The sequence below is a fragment of the Mchenga conophoros genome, linkage group LG18, assembly GCF_057382185.1.
Source record: "Mchenga conophoros isolate Kocher_MC1m ecotype Shallow Benthic linkage group LG18, M_conophoros_male_GT1.1, whole genome shotgun sequence".
Classification (NCBI taxonomy): domain Eukaryota; kingdom Metazoa; phylum Chordata; class Actinopteri; order Cichliformes; family Cichlidae; genus Mchenga; species Mchenga conophoros.
In genome coordinates this window covers 22,600,118-22,614,291 of record NC_140543.1, presented here as the reverse complement: position 1 = coordinate 22,614,291, position 14,174 = coordinate 22,600,118, and the positions used below count along the sequence as shown (strand labels likewise).

Genomic DNA, 14,174 nt, shown 5'->3' with positions numbered 1-14,174 from the left:
TAGAGTATTGCAGAATTATATTGCATGTGTTAATCAATAAACCTAGACAGAAACAAGCAAGTATACAGTATGGGTTGTTCACAAATGTTTCCTTCGAGTAAAGCTCAGATATTTTAACCACCTTGGCCTTCAGGGTTACAATCAGCCACCCACCAAACCGGCTTTGGTGGGTGGCTGATTGTAACCCGACCGGCATCAGAGGTGTTTGACGAAAGCAGGTCAGCACCACCATCGGCATGTCAAACCAACCGTGCAGTGTAGAGTGTGAGTCCATTCTCTGAAAGTAGAACCAAAACATATCAACAAACTCACGCACACACACTTACACCCACATGTATACATACACACAAACCAAATATATGGCTTCTAATGTTGAATCAAGGCAGTTAAATAAATGGCATTTTCGTCGATGTTTCTTTTTTTTCTTTTTTTTCTTTTTTTTTTTCTTTTTTTTTTAGTTGATACAGACACAACCAGACTTGGTGTTCAAGCTCAACTTTGGTTTGGGTAGATACGATGAATATAATATCCTTCCGTACTTTTTTCATCAACTATTTACACATCGATGTAAGATCGACCAGCGGTCTAAAACACTATTCCCATTACTATTTGAAACAATATGAAGAGCAATGTGTTCTTTTGCTACGACAGCTTATACAGAAAAGTTACACTCAAAACACTTTTGGACGCTTAAAATGTCATTGTCATTTGACCTCAAGTCCCTGATTTTCAGTTTAAGTCCAGCTCCTGCTAGATTGCATTGCATGGATTCTACACAGTATGCAATAGTTACATCAATCATACTTTTCTTCATATCTTTACAGAAAAGACAGCGATATACAGTAGGTGTTTGGAAGCAGAGTGAAAGGGGTGATACTAAGACTAAAGGTGCTGGCACAGTAGACTAGACCAGTTCAACCTTAAGTTATACTAGCTTAATTGTATAGACTCCTCCTGGCCAAAGTGTCTCAAGACTTTGAGTAGCTCTTTTCCTTCTGCTGGCACCAGCACACAGTGCATCCAGGTCCAATAACTGGTAGCGCTGGCGGTAGCTGATTGGTCATTCAGCAAGCTGACAGATCAGCCAGACTGACCTAAACCGAATGGATTCTCCTACAAAAAAGGCCTCTTTCTCGAACTCTACCAGGGTCACAAGTTGGAAGACAGCCGGGATCTGGCAGAGTCTAGCTCTGGAAGGCTGACAATTGAATCTTTCTTGGGAGCTCCAGAGTCTGGAGGTCCTGATCCAGCAGCTGCTGCTACTGCCCCCATTCCAGCAGGTCCAGTGGGAGGAGGTGTGGAGGCAAATGCCACCCTCTGTTGGGCTCCCGATGATCTCCCCACCCCTGAGGGCCCTGGCATGCTGGAGTGAGGGGGCTGCGGAGGTCCGATGGAGGTGTTGGAGGTGCGAGTGGAGGGCGGGGGGCTAGGGGCTGCAGAGGCAGCTTGCGGTGTTCCTTCCTGGGGGAGTGAAGGCTGGGAGGCCGACAGGGCACGGGTGTCCTGACTCAAGCTCCCCATATGCAGGGAGTGGGTGCTCTTGTGTGAGGCAGGCCTCTGCTGGGTCTGTGTGGGGCTTGGTGCATGATGCTGTACTAGGGACAGCTGGGACCCAGAGGGTCCCACGCTTGCAATGTGCTGGAAAGTCCGTCCTGAAGCTGCAAGCGGGCTTTGGACTGGGGGACTCGAAATTGCCGATCCAAATGCCCCTCCGAGCGTCAGAGGGGGCTGAGACTGCAGAGGAGACATGGAGACTGGACTGGAGAGATTCTGCATCACCTGAAACCTTCGCACCATGCGTGGAGACTGCAGAGTCCCTGGACCCACCAAAGGACTTGCCATCTGAGGGCAAAAGCTCATGGCCACAGCTTGCTGGAGGGTGGCGATAGCAGAGCCCGTCTGCTGCTGACCCGGAGGGGCAAAGATGCCGCCAAGCGAAGGGGTCATAGACATGGCTCGTGGCCGCTGCAGGTCTACTAATTTTACCATCTCACGGTCATACTTGACGATCTCCTGAATCATCTCATTCTCCCGGTTGTTGAAGACACCAGAGTTGAGATCATGCTGCACCTTGTGCATCAGGATGGAGTTCTTTTTACCTGCAGAGAGAAATAAAAGCACAGGCTAATTACTAAAGATAAAAAAAAAGGCAGAAGCAGTAAAGTTTGAGGAAAGGACAAGGAGTACATAAAGGTGAATAATGCATAAATACATGGAAACAGGAGGACGTATAACGAGAGAACAATGCGATTTAGATATAGCATGCGATGCCCTTCAAATCAGGTACATCCTCTAGCAGAACAAGCCCTCAGGAAATATACGTGTCACCCTGTACTTTTATCTATTGTTACAGCATCCTATGCCATTCTGAGCAAAGAGCACAGCTCATTGTACTGCTTCTTTTAATATTCAGGAAACATTTTCTTTTGTGTTTTTTGTTCACGGCTTCATTTTCTTTCATAAAAAGAAAAGACAGCAGAAACACTTAGCAGCTGATGTTTTAGAGATTTGCATAATTTCATGCCCAACATATTATATGATAATACATTATGATACATATGAAAATGATCTAAATCATTTTTTACCTATGCGGTCTAGACGATCAATGGCAACAGTCTCAAAGGCTCTTCTCATCATGGGGTATTCTTCCAGCACTTCATTGAAGTGGTCAACAGACAGAGAGTAAAGTCGACAGTAAGTCTCCGCTCGCACGCTGGCTGTTCGACGACCCCTCGTCAATAAGCAGATCTCTGAAACGGGGAAACAGAAAATGCCACCGCTTACAAAAGGGTTAAAAAAAACAATGGCACCATAAAAAAAATATCTTACCTCCAAAATAAGAGCCATCAGAGAGTTTCATTGCAAGCGTTCCCTTGGTGATGACGCTGCAGACTCCATGCTGGATAAAATACATTTTCTTGCCAATAGTGCCCTCCCGAATGATGTAATCTTGTGGCTGGAATACCTCAAAACGTAGCTTAGTCAACATGGCGGTCACAAAGTTTGGCTCTGCGTTGGCAAACAGCGGCATCGACGCCACCAGCTTGCGACAGTTGAAGTTCACAATTTCCTAAGACAAGACGCAAAGAAGAACAGTAAAAATGTGCACAGTAAAGACTTTTTAATATAATATATGGTTCATATAATAATGGGAATAATGTGCATTATTGTCTCACTTCTCTCAGGGGCTCACTGAGTTCTCCCAGGATGCTCTCCTCATCAAACATCTTGCCCTGGTATCTGTGCTCGTAGTAATCGTGGATTTTTTGTCGGAAGTCAGCAGGCAGTTTGTGGAAGGACATGTACTGCTCCACTTGTTTGTACTAAGAGAGAAGAGAGATGATTTTTACTTCCCGTTAATGCAAACAAAAACAACAGAAAGAAAAAGGTTTTATTGACCTTGAGGCGAGCAATTGCATTTAAAAACCACAACAGTAATGGGGCTGGCAAATTAGTTTTAGCAAGTGTGCATCGTATTGCTTTTCTAGTGTTACACTGTTCAATTGTTCAACTATTATTATACATGTTTCTTAATGCCAAAAATACAGAAAGCAGCAATTAATTGAGCCATTAAAAATGTTTTTATATCTATTTCTCATCACAGACCTGTTCAAACACTGAAAAACGTCAGCGCAACATGTTTTTTTCAGTTCACAGTCAGTAAATCCCAAATATAGCAACCTGCTTCTCTAAAACGCACTGAAACACCAGCAGTGTGTATCAACCTGCCACTGATAACAGCCCCCAAAATGCACATTCACACCTGTTTGAGTAACAAGCTAAAAACTGTGAAAACTTGCAGTGCTCACTCGTTTCTGGACTTTATTATTTACTACTTCCAGTTAGGCAGGTGCACAAAGACCACATTAAATTTTGTTCAAGATCCAAGTTTGTCAACAGGCAACTGCTTGAGACTTGAGGCATTTTAATGGCCAGAGAGGGCTGAAAAACTTTACATCCTTAAAGAACTGCTCAATATTTTGCAGTTATAACTCAGTACGAAAACTCCCGACAGGTGATCGCTCAAAACGATCCGCAAAACAGCTGTTTCTGTCCAGTGTGGGCATTTCATTTTATTTTTGTTGCATTTTCTTGTGGCCTTCTAGTTTACTAGACCAATAGCATGAACTGATCATTTTCATTTCTATTACTTCATTACTTTCTCAGTCTCTGGATGAATTTTGTCCCACTTCAGCTCAGTGAGGTTTGTGGGCACTCGTTTATCCACAGCCCTCTTAAGGATAATAAAAGCCCAGGTCATCACCTCTCCACCACCATGCTTGACTGTTGGTATGAGGTATTTGTGCTGATTTGCTGTGTTTAGTTTTGTCCAAATGCTGCTGTGCATTAGGGACAAACATCCCCACTTGTGGTTTGTTCAGATGCAGCTTTGGAAAACTAAGCTGTTCTTTTAAGACTTTCTCCTCGTGACCCTTCTAAACAGGCGATACTCCTTCAGTCTTTTTCTAATTGTGCTGTCACAAACGTTTAACATGCTGACTGAGGCCTGTAGAGTCTGAGATGTAGCTCTTGAGTATTTTGCAGTTTCTTTGAACATTGCACCATCTGACCTCGGGGTGAAACTCTTCTGATCTCCTGGTAAGATTATGTCATTGTGTTAACATACACCTGAATGCTTCAGACCAGCAAATAGCCAAAACCTCTGCTTTCATACAGGCACTCAGACTTGCTGATGATCAATTAGTCAAGTAAATTTGATTAGCAGCATCTGGCAGCTACTTACCCTCCTAATTCCTAAGAAGCAGTAACCTGTCCTTAGTGTGAAAACTTGTTCACAACTGCATTTCATTCATAAATAAATACATCTAGGAGGAAGGAACTGGCTCAGGGCTCTAGTGAAAGACAGAGTTAGGAAGTGCTAAATGTTTCTAGTGAACAGGATTTTGATGATAATAAAAAACCAGAATACCACCACACTCAAAGTTTAAAATAAACTAAGACAAAGGGCAAAATAAGCAAACATCATGCTATGATTAGGCAATGTCACCTATGAATTTTAGAAAAGGCCAAAATTCACCTGTAGCATTTTACTGCCCCACTCTCATTTAGCATTTATAGAATATTTCTCATGCCTCTTCCTCTTACAAATAATTTTTATCTGCTTCAGAATCTCTCGAGCTTCTTAGAAGTCCTCTATGCTCCAACTAGTGTTTCACCCCACTTCTCCCTCTCATGGACTAAAATGCTTTACTGAATATTTACTAATTAACTAACTATTTTTTTCAAGAACTTCTCAATAGAAGCATCACTTTGCGCTAGAAAGGTTTATAAATCTCTACACATCAGTGTCTGTGCAAAAGTCTGTCAAGTGTCATCAAACATATACAAACCACGCAGCTGAAATGAACACACCAAGCAGTTAATCAATGCCAAATCAATAAAAAAGTGAAAGGTTCCCTTCAACATAGCTGCAAGTCAAACAAGCAGCTTCTGTTGTTTAGATATGCAAATTTCAGTCCTTCCAAAGTGATCACAGAGAAACTAGAAACAACGTGGCTGGGCTGCAGAGAGAGGAGTGATAGACGTGGCAGTAAACAGAGCAGACAGTGAACTGTTGGTTGAAAAAGATTTCTCCTTGTACTCTGCTGTCAGCCTCTGTGCACTTCAACCCAGCTCAATTGGAAAGCTTAAGACCACAACTCAACTCAGCCTATAAAGCTGTCCAAACCACAATTTTGAGAGGTCAGCACGCTGGCAGGTGCTGTGTACTCACAACGTTCAGGAGCTGAGGAAGTCATCATCCATACCACCCCAATCCCAGCACTCCTTAAACTCTGCTGTGCGGTGGATAAAGCCACACTCTGTAAGTATCGAGTAACGTCCCCTGAGAAGGTTTGCTCGCAAGACCACCACCCCCCACTCCCCCACCCCCACCCAAAAAAACCTGAAAGGCTTGTGGCTAACTTCTTCCACAGACAACAGTATGTCAGATGTTGTGTGTCCTGCCAGAGGCCCCGAGCAAAACAATGAGTGCCACCTGCTCAAACACTGTTGCAAGCTCTGAATCCTCCAGTGCAACGTATAAACTCCTTAACTGAAAATTGTTTGCTGTCAGGAACAGACTGCCTGGCTCTCTGTTTGCAGAAGAAAATTACAGTTAGCAAACAATGATTTTAAGATGTACACAACTGAATGCATGTGTACTGTACTAGAAGAATTATTGTCTCAGATCCAAGCTGCACAATGGAACGAAAGCTTCCCTTTTTTCATTCCCAGGCTTTATGACAGCAGTACATCCTGTGAACATCCTGGTCACACTAACACGCTAATAAGAGACGAACGACAAACAAGAAACCAAACAGACCCCACCGATGAGTACCATTTCACTCTACTAGGGTCACATTGCTTAAACATGGAGCTTTATTTCTGTTAAGACTTGTTTTGAATTATCTCCCTTGCTATTGGCTGAATATTTTACATTATTCGTGTAATGTGAATGAAACTCTCAGGGGGAAAACAGTGGACAGCGGGGGACGATCTCAGAGCTAATAAACTGAGCAGATATGCTCATATTATTAAAACTGAATAATAAATAATGATGTGCATACACTGACACCACAGTGCAGAAGTAAATGCAACATTTTTGCTTTTTTCCCCTTTTCTGGGACATTTTTTCCTCTGACACAGTCACACTGACACACTCTTTATCTGTTCAACTGCTTATTAAAGCAAATATCTCATAAGCCAGTCACATGGCAGCAACTCACCAGAGACATGGTCAAGATGACCTTGACCGAGCATCAGATCAGAGCATCAGATTGAGGTATGAAGCTGTTTTAAGTCACTTGAACGTGATATGGTTGTTGGTGCCAGATGGGCTGCTCAGAGTATGTAAGAGGCTGTGTGATGCCATCATGTCAATATGGACCAAAATCTTTAAGGAATTTTCAGCACATTATTGAAGAAATATGCAAAAGGAGCTACATTAGCTACATTAGCTACTGCCAGGGCCTGCCAGGGCCTGCAGTGCTTTACAGCTGGCTATAGACACTCACTGTTGAATCTCTGTTCTGACCTCTTCTGTGGATATTGGTGACCCGTTCACTCTTCATATATTAGAACTAGAGAAAGGGGATTTAATTTGACTCTTTGCTTCCTGTCTGTTATCTGTAGACACAACAGTGGTTCGTCCCTTGTGTCAGGTGCCTTTTTTTATGTTTGAACAATTCACTGGTCGGTGTTAAATGGCTTAAAGAAAAAAAAGATTGCTTTTAAAAGGTACAAGAACTGGACTGAAAAAGCAGACGATGTCCAAAGATGGCCAATGACCAGTGTCCTTCAGAAATCCTGGAAAGCTATTGCTCAAAAATTACAGGAACGCTTGGCTCCTTGTGAGCAAAATATCAAGAAATAGGTGGTGCCTCAAGACTTTTGCACAGTATTGTAAACCTTGTCCAGATGAGACGGTGCCATGGGCTTGAAAACAGTTTCGGTCTTTGGGTATGCTTTGCCAGCAAAACGGCCGTAAACTCCTCTATTTCCCTGTGCACTCTGGAGAAGAAGAATGTGTAAATATTTTAAGATTGGCCTCTCTGATGAGTAACTCGTGACAAAAAACACAAAAGCCTAAAAACGGAATACGAAATTTGACTGTAAGATTTTTCTATGTACTTTCAGTACCTGCTATATTTCAAATGCACGGAGGCCAAACAATGAAACTGTGTTCTGTGTAGGTTTAATATCACCCCTCCAGATTCACACTACACAACTATTGTTCCTGCAGAGAGGAAATGGTAATGCAGTGAATGCAGATTGTTCTGTAGTGAAAATGTACTGTCACCATGCCCAGAAAAAGCAATGCGTGCTTCTGACTGATAGCGTCATCCTCGGAGCTTCCTTAAGGAAAACAAAAATAAACATAAATAAACCTAACATGCAACATCTGAATTATTCAGCATCCACATAAAGAAAAGTCTCCTGGGCCGGCGCAGCTCCACAGCAATTCTGACGGAGTTACGCAACACGAAGTCTCACCTGCATGAGTGAATCTGCTTCCTGACATCTGCAGATGGAGGGCAGCCTGAAGAAATGACCCCGTGTCACAACTCTTTACCCGGAGTGTCCATGCCAACACTGCGCTCTTGGTGAGCAGCCCACACAATAGGAAATGCTGATTGTGTGAAAAGAGTAGGTGTCGAGGGGGGGGTGGCAGTGAGGGTAAACCTCACAGAGGGAGAGGTGCAGCGACCGTGTGCGGTTACGCATGAAGCTCAGTCCCGCAGCTTGAGTCGGATAAGGCTGAACGAATAAGGCAGCTAAAGCTTATCTGATTGAACTGAGATGGTGGCCTTTAATGACTTGGCTTTGAGTGCCATGTCATAGTGCGGCGTATCGATCATCGCCGGGCAAACGTCAAATCTCTCCAGTGTCACGGAGGAGAGAAAACAAGCCTCTGACCAGTGCGTCACAGCGCCCACAGGGGACTGACAAACACCCAAATGAGAGTGAAAATGACATCCATTTTCTGTGTCACTTTGATGATGCGGCAGCAAACCGCTCCACTGACATTTTGTCATTTAAACCGCTGTTTGGGATCTATTTGCTTTTCGTGATTTGTTATTCGGAAAGACATTTAGGGAGCGCTTTGTCTGTGATTACATTTTCCCGCTTTCAAACCCATGAACTACTGAGCCAGCATCAGGTTTTTACTCCTTTCTCTCCCTTTCGCTTGAGTCACCTCCTCTCATTCATCCAAAAACTCTCCATCCTAATTCGGGTTCATCCCGAACGGACATGTGGATGTATAATACATTCACTCCATCCCCGGCTAAATCACCTCATTACATTATGAAGCACATTCACCAAAGAGAAGGAAATCAGATAACAGTAAGTAAGAACTTGACTTCTCTGTCTTCAATTCAGAGATGTGTACAGAGGGAGGAAAAACACGCTGTGGGGTCTCACACAGAACACAGTCTCATTAAACGAAACTGAGCTTCTGAAGAAATACAGGAAATCATATAATTCAGTCAAAGGCAGAGACAGCCAAGGCTTGACTCAATAGAAACTTTTATTTAAAAACCAGTAATGTAAAATAATGAATACCATCAGATAGAGCTAAAAAAGGATGGTTTTTGTTGTAAATGTGAGTGCAGGAATCTCTTTACAAAGCCCGCCTGCCTCTGGGTAATTGGGGGATGACTAAAAATTGTAGAAAAGAGTTTTTGGTACCCTAGATGAGGGAAGGGAGGTTAGTGGTGGTGGAGCACTGTTGTGTGTTTTCTGTCTCACTGACTCAGATCAGCCTCTACAATGATTACAAGGGAGAGATGATTATTTCACGTAAAACCCCTTTTTAGTGTTATAAGTAAAAAAGAGTGTATCTAGTATATATAAATATAAAATCCAGTCTGATCTTTAAAGATTCTCCACCTCTACACAGATTCACTTATTATGGAAGCCCGTTTCCGCCACTAAAAAAAAAAAAAAAAGGATCCATAACTCAAAATTTTGAGTTATTTTCTTGAAATTTCGAGTTATTTTCTCGAAATTTCAAGTTATTATCTCGAAATTTCGAGTTATTATCTCGAAATTTCGACATATTAACTCAAAATTTTGAGAAAAGCAACTCGAAATTTCGAGTTAGCGCTGCCAATCAGTAATCTACGTGAATGACGTCATTTCCATGTTACCCGGAAGCTGAAGCCCTCAGCTACAAATGCTACAGCTAAGCTACCGGTATTACATCCAGTCGTGAATGCACAGATTGCTGAGTGTTTTCAGCCTGGCTTCACAAATGATGTGTTATTAGCTGAATCACATGGTGTTACTATCAGCAAACATACTTTAATTTGTTGGGATCCGTTTTTGAGTGCGCGGTCCTGCGCCATATGCTTCCGGGTAACAAGAAAGCGACCTCATTCACGTATATTTTTGATTGACAGAGCTAACTCGAAATTTTGAGAAAAGTAACTCGAAATTTCGAGTTATTTTCTCGAAATTTCGAGATAATAACTCGAAATTTCGAGAAAATAACTCGTTATGGATACTAGCTTTTTTTTTTTTTTTAGTGGCGGAAACGGGCTTCCATAACTTATTCCTGCAACTAGAAACAACTTTATTAACAAGCCACACTTAGTAAAGTGTGATGTTTAGCACTGACACAAGTATAAGGGGGAAAACAATAAAAGCTTGAGACATGTTAATCACAGGTCATGTCTACAAATTCCTTGTACTGCATTCATACAGACCTTGACCCACTTTTCTTTACAACATTGCTTGAGTTCACTGACGTTTTGGGGCATTCATTTATGCACAGCTCTCTCAAGGTCCCACCACAGCATTTCAATCACGATGAAGTCTGGACTTTGACTGGACTATTGCAACACCTTGATTCTTTTCTGTTTTTTTAACCATTATGTTGCAGATTTGCTGCTGTGCTTGGGATCATTATCCTGTTGCATGATCCAGTTTCAGCCAAGCTTTTGCTGTCAGACAGACTGCCTCACATTTGACTCTAGAATACTTTAGTATACACGGGAGTTCATGATCCACTCAGCGACTGCAAGGTGCACATGTCCAAAGCCAATAACAAGAAGATACAACTTTGCAAATCTAAGCCATGCTGCCATGTTTATATTAGAGAGAAGAAGCTTTCTCCTGGTGACTTTTGAACAAGCCATGCTTTTTCTAATTGTACTGTCCTTTAACTGTCCTGTACTTTAACATTTAATATGCTAAGGCCTGACCTCACTGAAGACTGATGGACTTCAGATTGTTTATAAATGGCCTTATATCCCTTCCCAGATTGACAAACAGCAACACTTGCTTCTCCAAGATCATTGTTGATGTCTTTTTTCCTTGGCATTGTGGTAACAATCATCTGAATGCTCCTGCAAACTCCACAAACCTCACACTTTCCAACAATCAATTCATCAACTGCAGTTGATCAACAGCGCCTGGCTGCTTTCTACCCTCTTGGTTCCTGTAACCAGTAAGGGTGTACTTCATCTTTCACACACTGCATCTGCATGTTGTTTTTGTTAAATAAATAATGACAGGGTGTAATATGTGTTGTTTTGTAATTCATCTCAGACTGTATTTACCTCATTTTAAGATCTGTTGTGGACCAGATTACTTTCATTATGTCCCAATACCCAAAACCTTAGAATTGAAGTCTACTTTCTTTTTACCATGATTATACACCTCATACAGCGCTACACAAAACGCTCAGAACCACAAAGTCAGAATCACAAAATGCTGCACCTAAGACATGATTTTCCAGATGTCCAAATGAGCAGTTATGCATGTTTTTGGTATGTCATTGTAGAACTATAGCAATATGACATATAGCATATTCACTGAGCTAGGAATCAGAGGACAGTGCAGTTATATGGTATCCCAAATCAACGGTCAAATCTAGAATCTAGAATTCCTGAATTCATCATTTTTATCATTTTCATTGATGTATCAGATTTGAATCTTCAAAAAAAGAGGCACAAGTAGAACTGCTGTTCTTTCTATGCCCCTCTGCTATGTGTCACTGTGCACTGTTACTATGTATAACTAACACAAAGGTCTCTGCACCAAAGCCACCAAGCCAAATTTAACCTGCATGAATTGTGACTCTGACATTTCTTCTGGGTTGAAAAGGAACCCTTCACACAATGCTAGCTCAATCCACACTGGGGCTGTAACAGACTGCCAGCAGACGTGTTTTGCTAACACTCTCCAAAATGATAAAAATGCCACTCACAGTCCTATCTGGAAGCATTGCAAATTCACCCGGCAGCATCGGCATCAGCCTCACTGGCATGCATGGCACTTTTCTGCTCTCTGAGTTTTTTTTTTTTCTTTAATAAACATGCCTGCAGCTCAAATACTAATCCTCACAGAGCAGCAGAAAAAAATATGACAACTGGTCAGAAAAAAAGGTTTTTAAGGGAAATGCACTTCTTGGCCTCAGCAGAAAAGCTGTATATTCTGGGACAGGGTGAGGACGTATTAGAAAATGTCTAAATCTGAAAGAATAAACATAAAGAGCACAGCATTATGAAAAAATTCTAATGTCAAGGCATGTAGGTTTCGTACTCCTCGCTTCATCCTTAAACTGGATAACATACAGGCTGGTTTAGGATTAGACAACTCATCACAGCTCTTAAATTTTTAAGGTTTTAGTTTGCTGAGTTCATCCTGCTTGTGGTGCAAATTCGACAAGATTTTTAAAACTGGGGGGAAAACTTAAACTTTGCACATCTGGGTGACTTGTTCCTCAGACAGAAAACTCTCATCATCCTGGGCAAACTGTGACGACAAGAGCTTCAGTCAGCACTCTGCTGGCTGAATCGTTTTCTTCTAAACCGTTTATTGGACATGATTTATACTCAAGTGTCCTGCCACATGGCAATAAAACTCTTTGTGGAGAGCCGCACAATGCTAGCCAGACACCAAACTGACAAAAAAAAAAAAAAAGAGAGAGAGAGAGAAAAACTCCAAACAATGTGAAATACACAGCATTCAAATATCTTGCAGTGCACCAGGACTGTCTCTCCCACAGGTTTACCCTCCCCCTCAGTTTGCTTTGTATAGCAGCCAGTTAGCAATAGCACTGCACCTTTCAAGGACACCACCACCAGAAAGGATAGAGATAGAGGAAGAGAAGGGGAAAAAAGAGAGAAATTTAGATCCGGAGGTGAGGAGAGCGAGAGATCAGGAAGGAGATACGCCAGAGAGAATCAGGTGGAGACATTTAAGCAGTGCAGGGGAAGGAAAAGGAGGGGTGGAGCTCATGTAAAGTGGATAGTTAAAGATGCATAAGAGATGATATAGAGCAGAGGCAGAGTGAGATCCAGTGAGTGAGTGACCAGGAAGTGAGAGACTCTGAGAGAGGGAGGCGGCCATGATGGCTTACGTCACCTTCAGGATGACATTGCCGGGACACACAGGTCCGCTGCCTCATCAATTCTACTGCTGCTCAAGGGGACATCATATCACACAATCACACACACACACAGGCACAGCCACAGCCTCTGGCAATGTGGCTCTACCTGGCCGAACACACCCGGAGCCTCTGATTGGCTGCTGAAAGCCGGCAGCACTCCCACTGCTCCCTAGCCGGCAAGACTCTGCTTGGAAACAGAGTGACTGTGCTACCACGACAGGCCACTGCTGCAGCGCGGCTCAGCGCTGCTCTGATCCGCGCTCAGGTTCATTGTCCTTATGACAGCATATACGGGTGCTTTAATGGCGCCTGATGGTGTGCCGTTAAGGTCACAACCTGAAGTGTTTAGGAGTAGGTTGATGCCACACACTGCTGTTACACTTCCTCACACACATACAGCCTGTTGTATGATATGTATTATCTATTATTGATAACTAATTACGTGACCTTATGGTTTAATTTTCATTTAATGAGCAGTAAATATCTAAATCGGCTACAAACAAAATGAGGATTGTAAAAAAAAAAGATCCTTTTTGACCTTCAGTTACTAAAATACTCTTCCAGATATAGTGAAACTGATCTAACTCCTCCCTTGACACTAACTACCAATCTGTCTCCAGTGATCTTTACGTCAAATCATTAGCAATGTCAGCATCTGCATGTCTGACATTAACCATAAGGACCTCTCTATTTTATCCAGCTCTGTTCAACATGAACATAAAGTTGTTTTCTTCTGTAAGATCTTGGACTACATGAGATTAATCCTTGGTAACACTTGCTAGTCATGCATATTAGCAATCTTATTAGCCTACATTTTTACATTTTAGTTAACAAATAGTGTAAAAATGTAGGCTTGTTTGAACACATATTACTGCTTACTGGATTTTGTATCTTGCTGGTCATAGTTCCATTAGTACAATTGTAACGTGAGGGTTCACTAGATGGTTGGGAATCTCTCTGAATAATTAGGAACAGCAAGACGGAGACGGATAACTTTTTAGCAGCCTCTTTACTTTTAGCACACTGCAACAACAACCCACACTTCCTGTGTGCCGCCCTCATGAATACTTCACTGGCCTCTCAGAAGCCAGGAAATCTTATACTCAGATCAAAACAGGGAAAACAACCAGGTAGATATAACACATACTTATTACTGGTTTGAACATGCATGTCTAAACATTCAAACATGTAAACATGTAAATATCAAAACACGTAACCACCAAATAGCTACATAACTAGCTTTATAACCTTTGTAAACACCTCTTTGTATATC

General features: G+C 42.1%; 1 protein-coding gene across 1 annotated transcript in view; it reads right to left on the bottom strand.

Annotated features, from left to right (window-relative positions):
• Positions 1–412: 412 nt before the first annotated feature.
• The window catches only part of LOC146553752 (potassium/sodium hyperpolarization-activated cyclic nucleotide-gated channel 2), a 33,473-nt gene continuing 19,711 nt past the window's right edge, over positions 413–14,174 (bottom strand). The window contains exons 5-8 of the mRNA XM_085253905.1: positions 3,177–3,323; positions 2,830–3,070; positions 2,586–2,750; positions 413–2,099 (exon numbers count right to left, since the gene is read on the bottom strand). Coding sequence (XP_085110031.1) covers positions 1,150–2,099; positions 2,586–2,750; positions 2,830–3,070; positions 3,177–3,323 — 1,503 coding nt within the window. The 3' untranslated portion in view covers positions 413–1,149. The remainder of the gene's footprint in view (positions 2,100–2,585; positions 2,751–2,829; positions 3,071–3,176; positions 3,324–14,174) is intronic.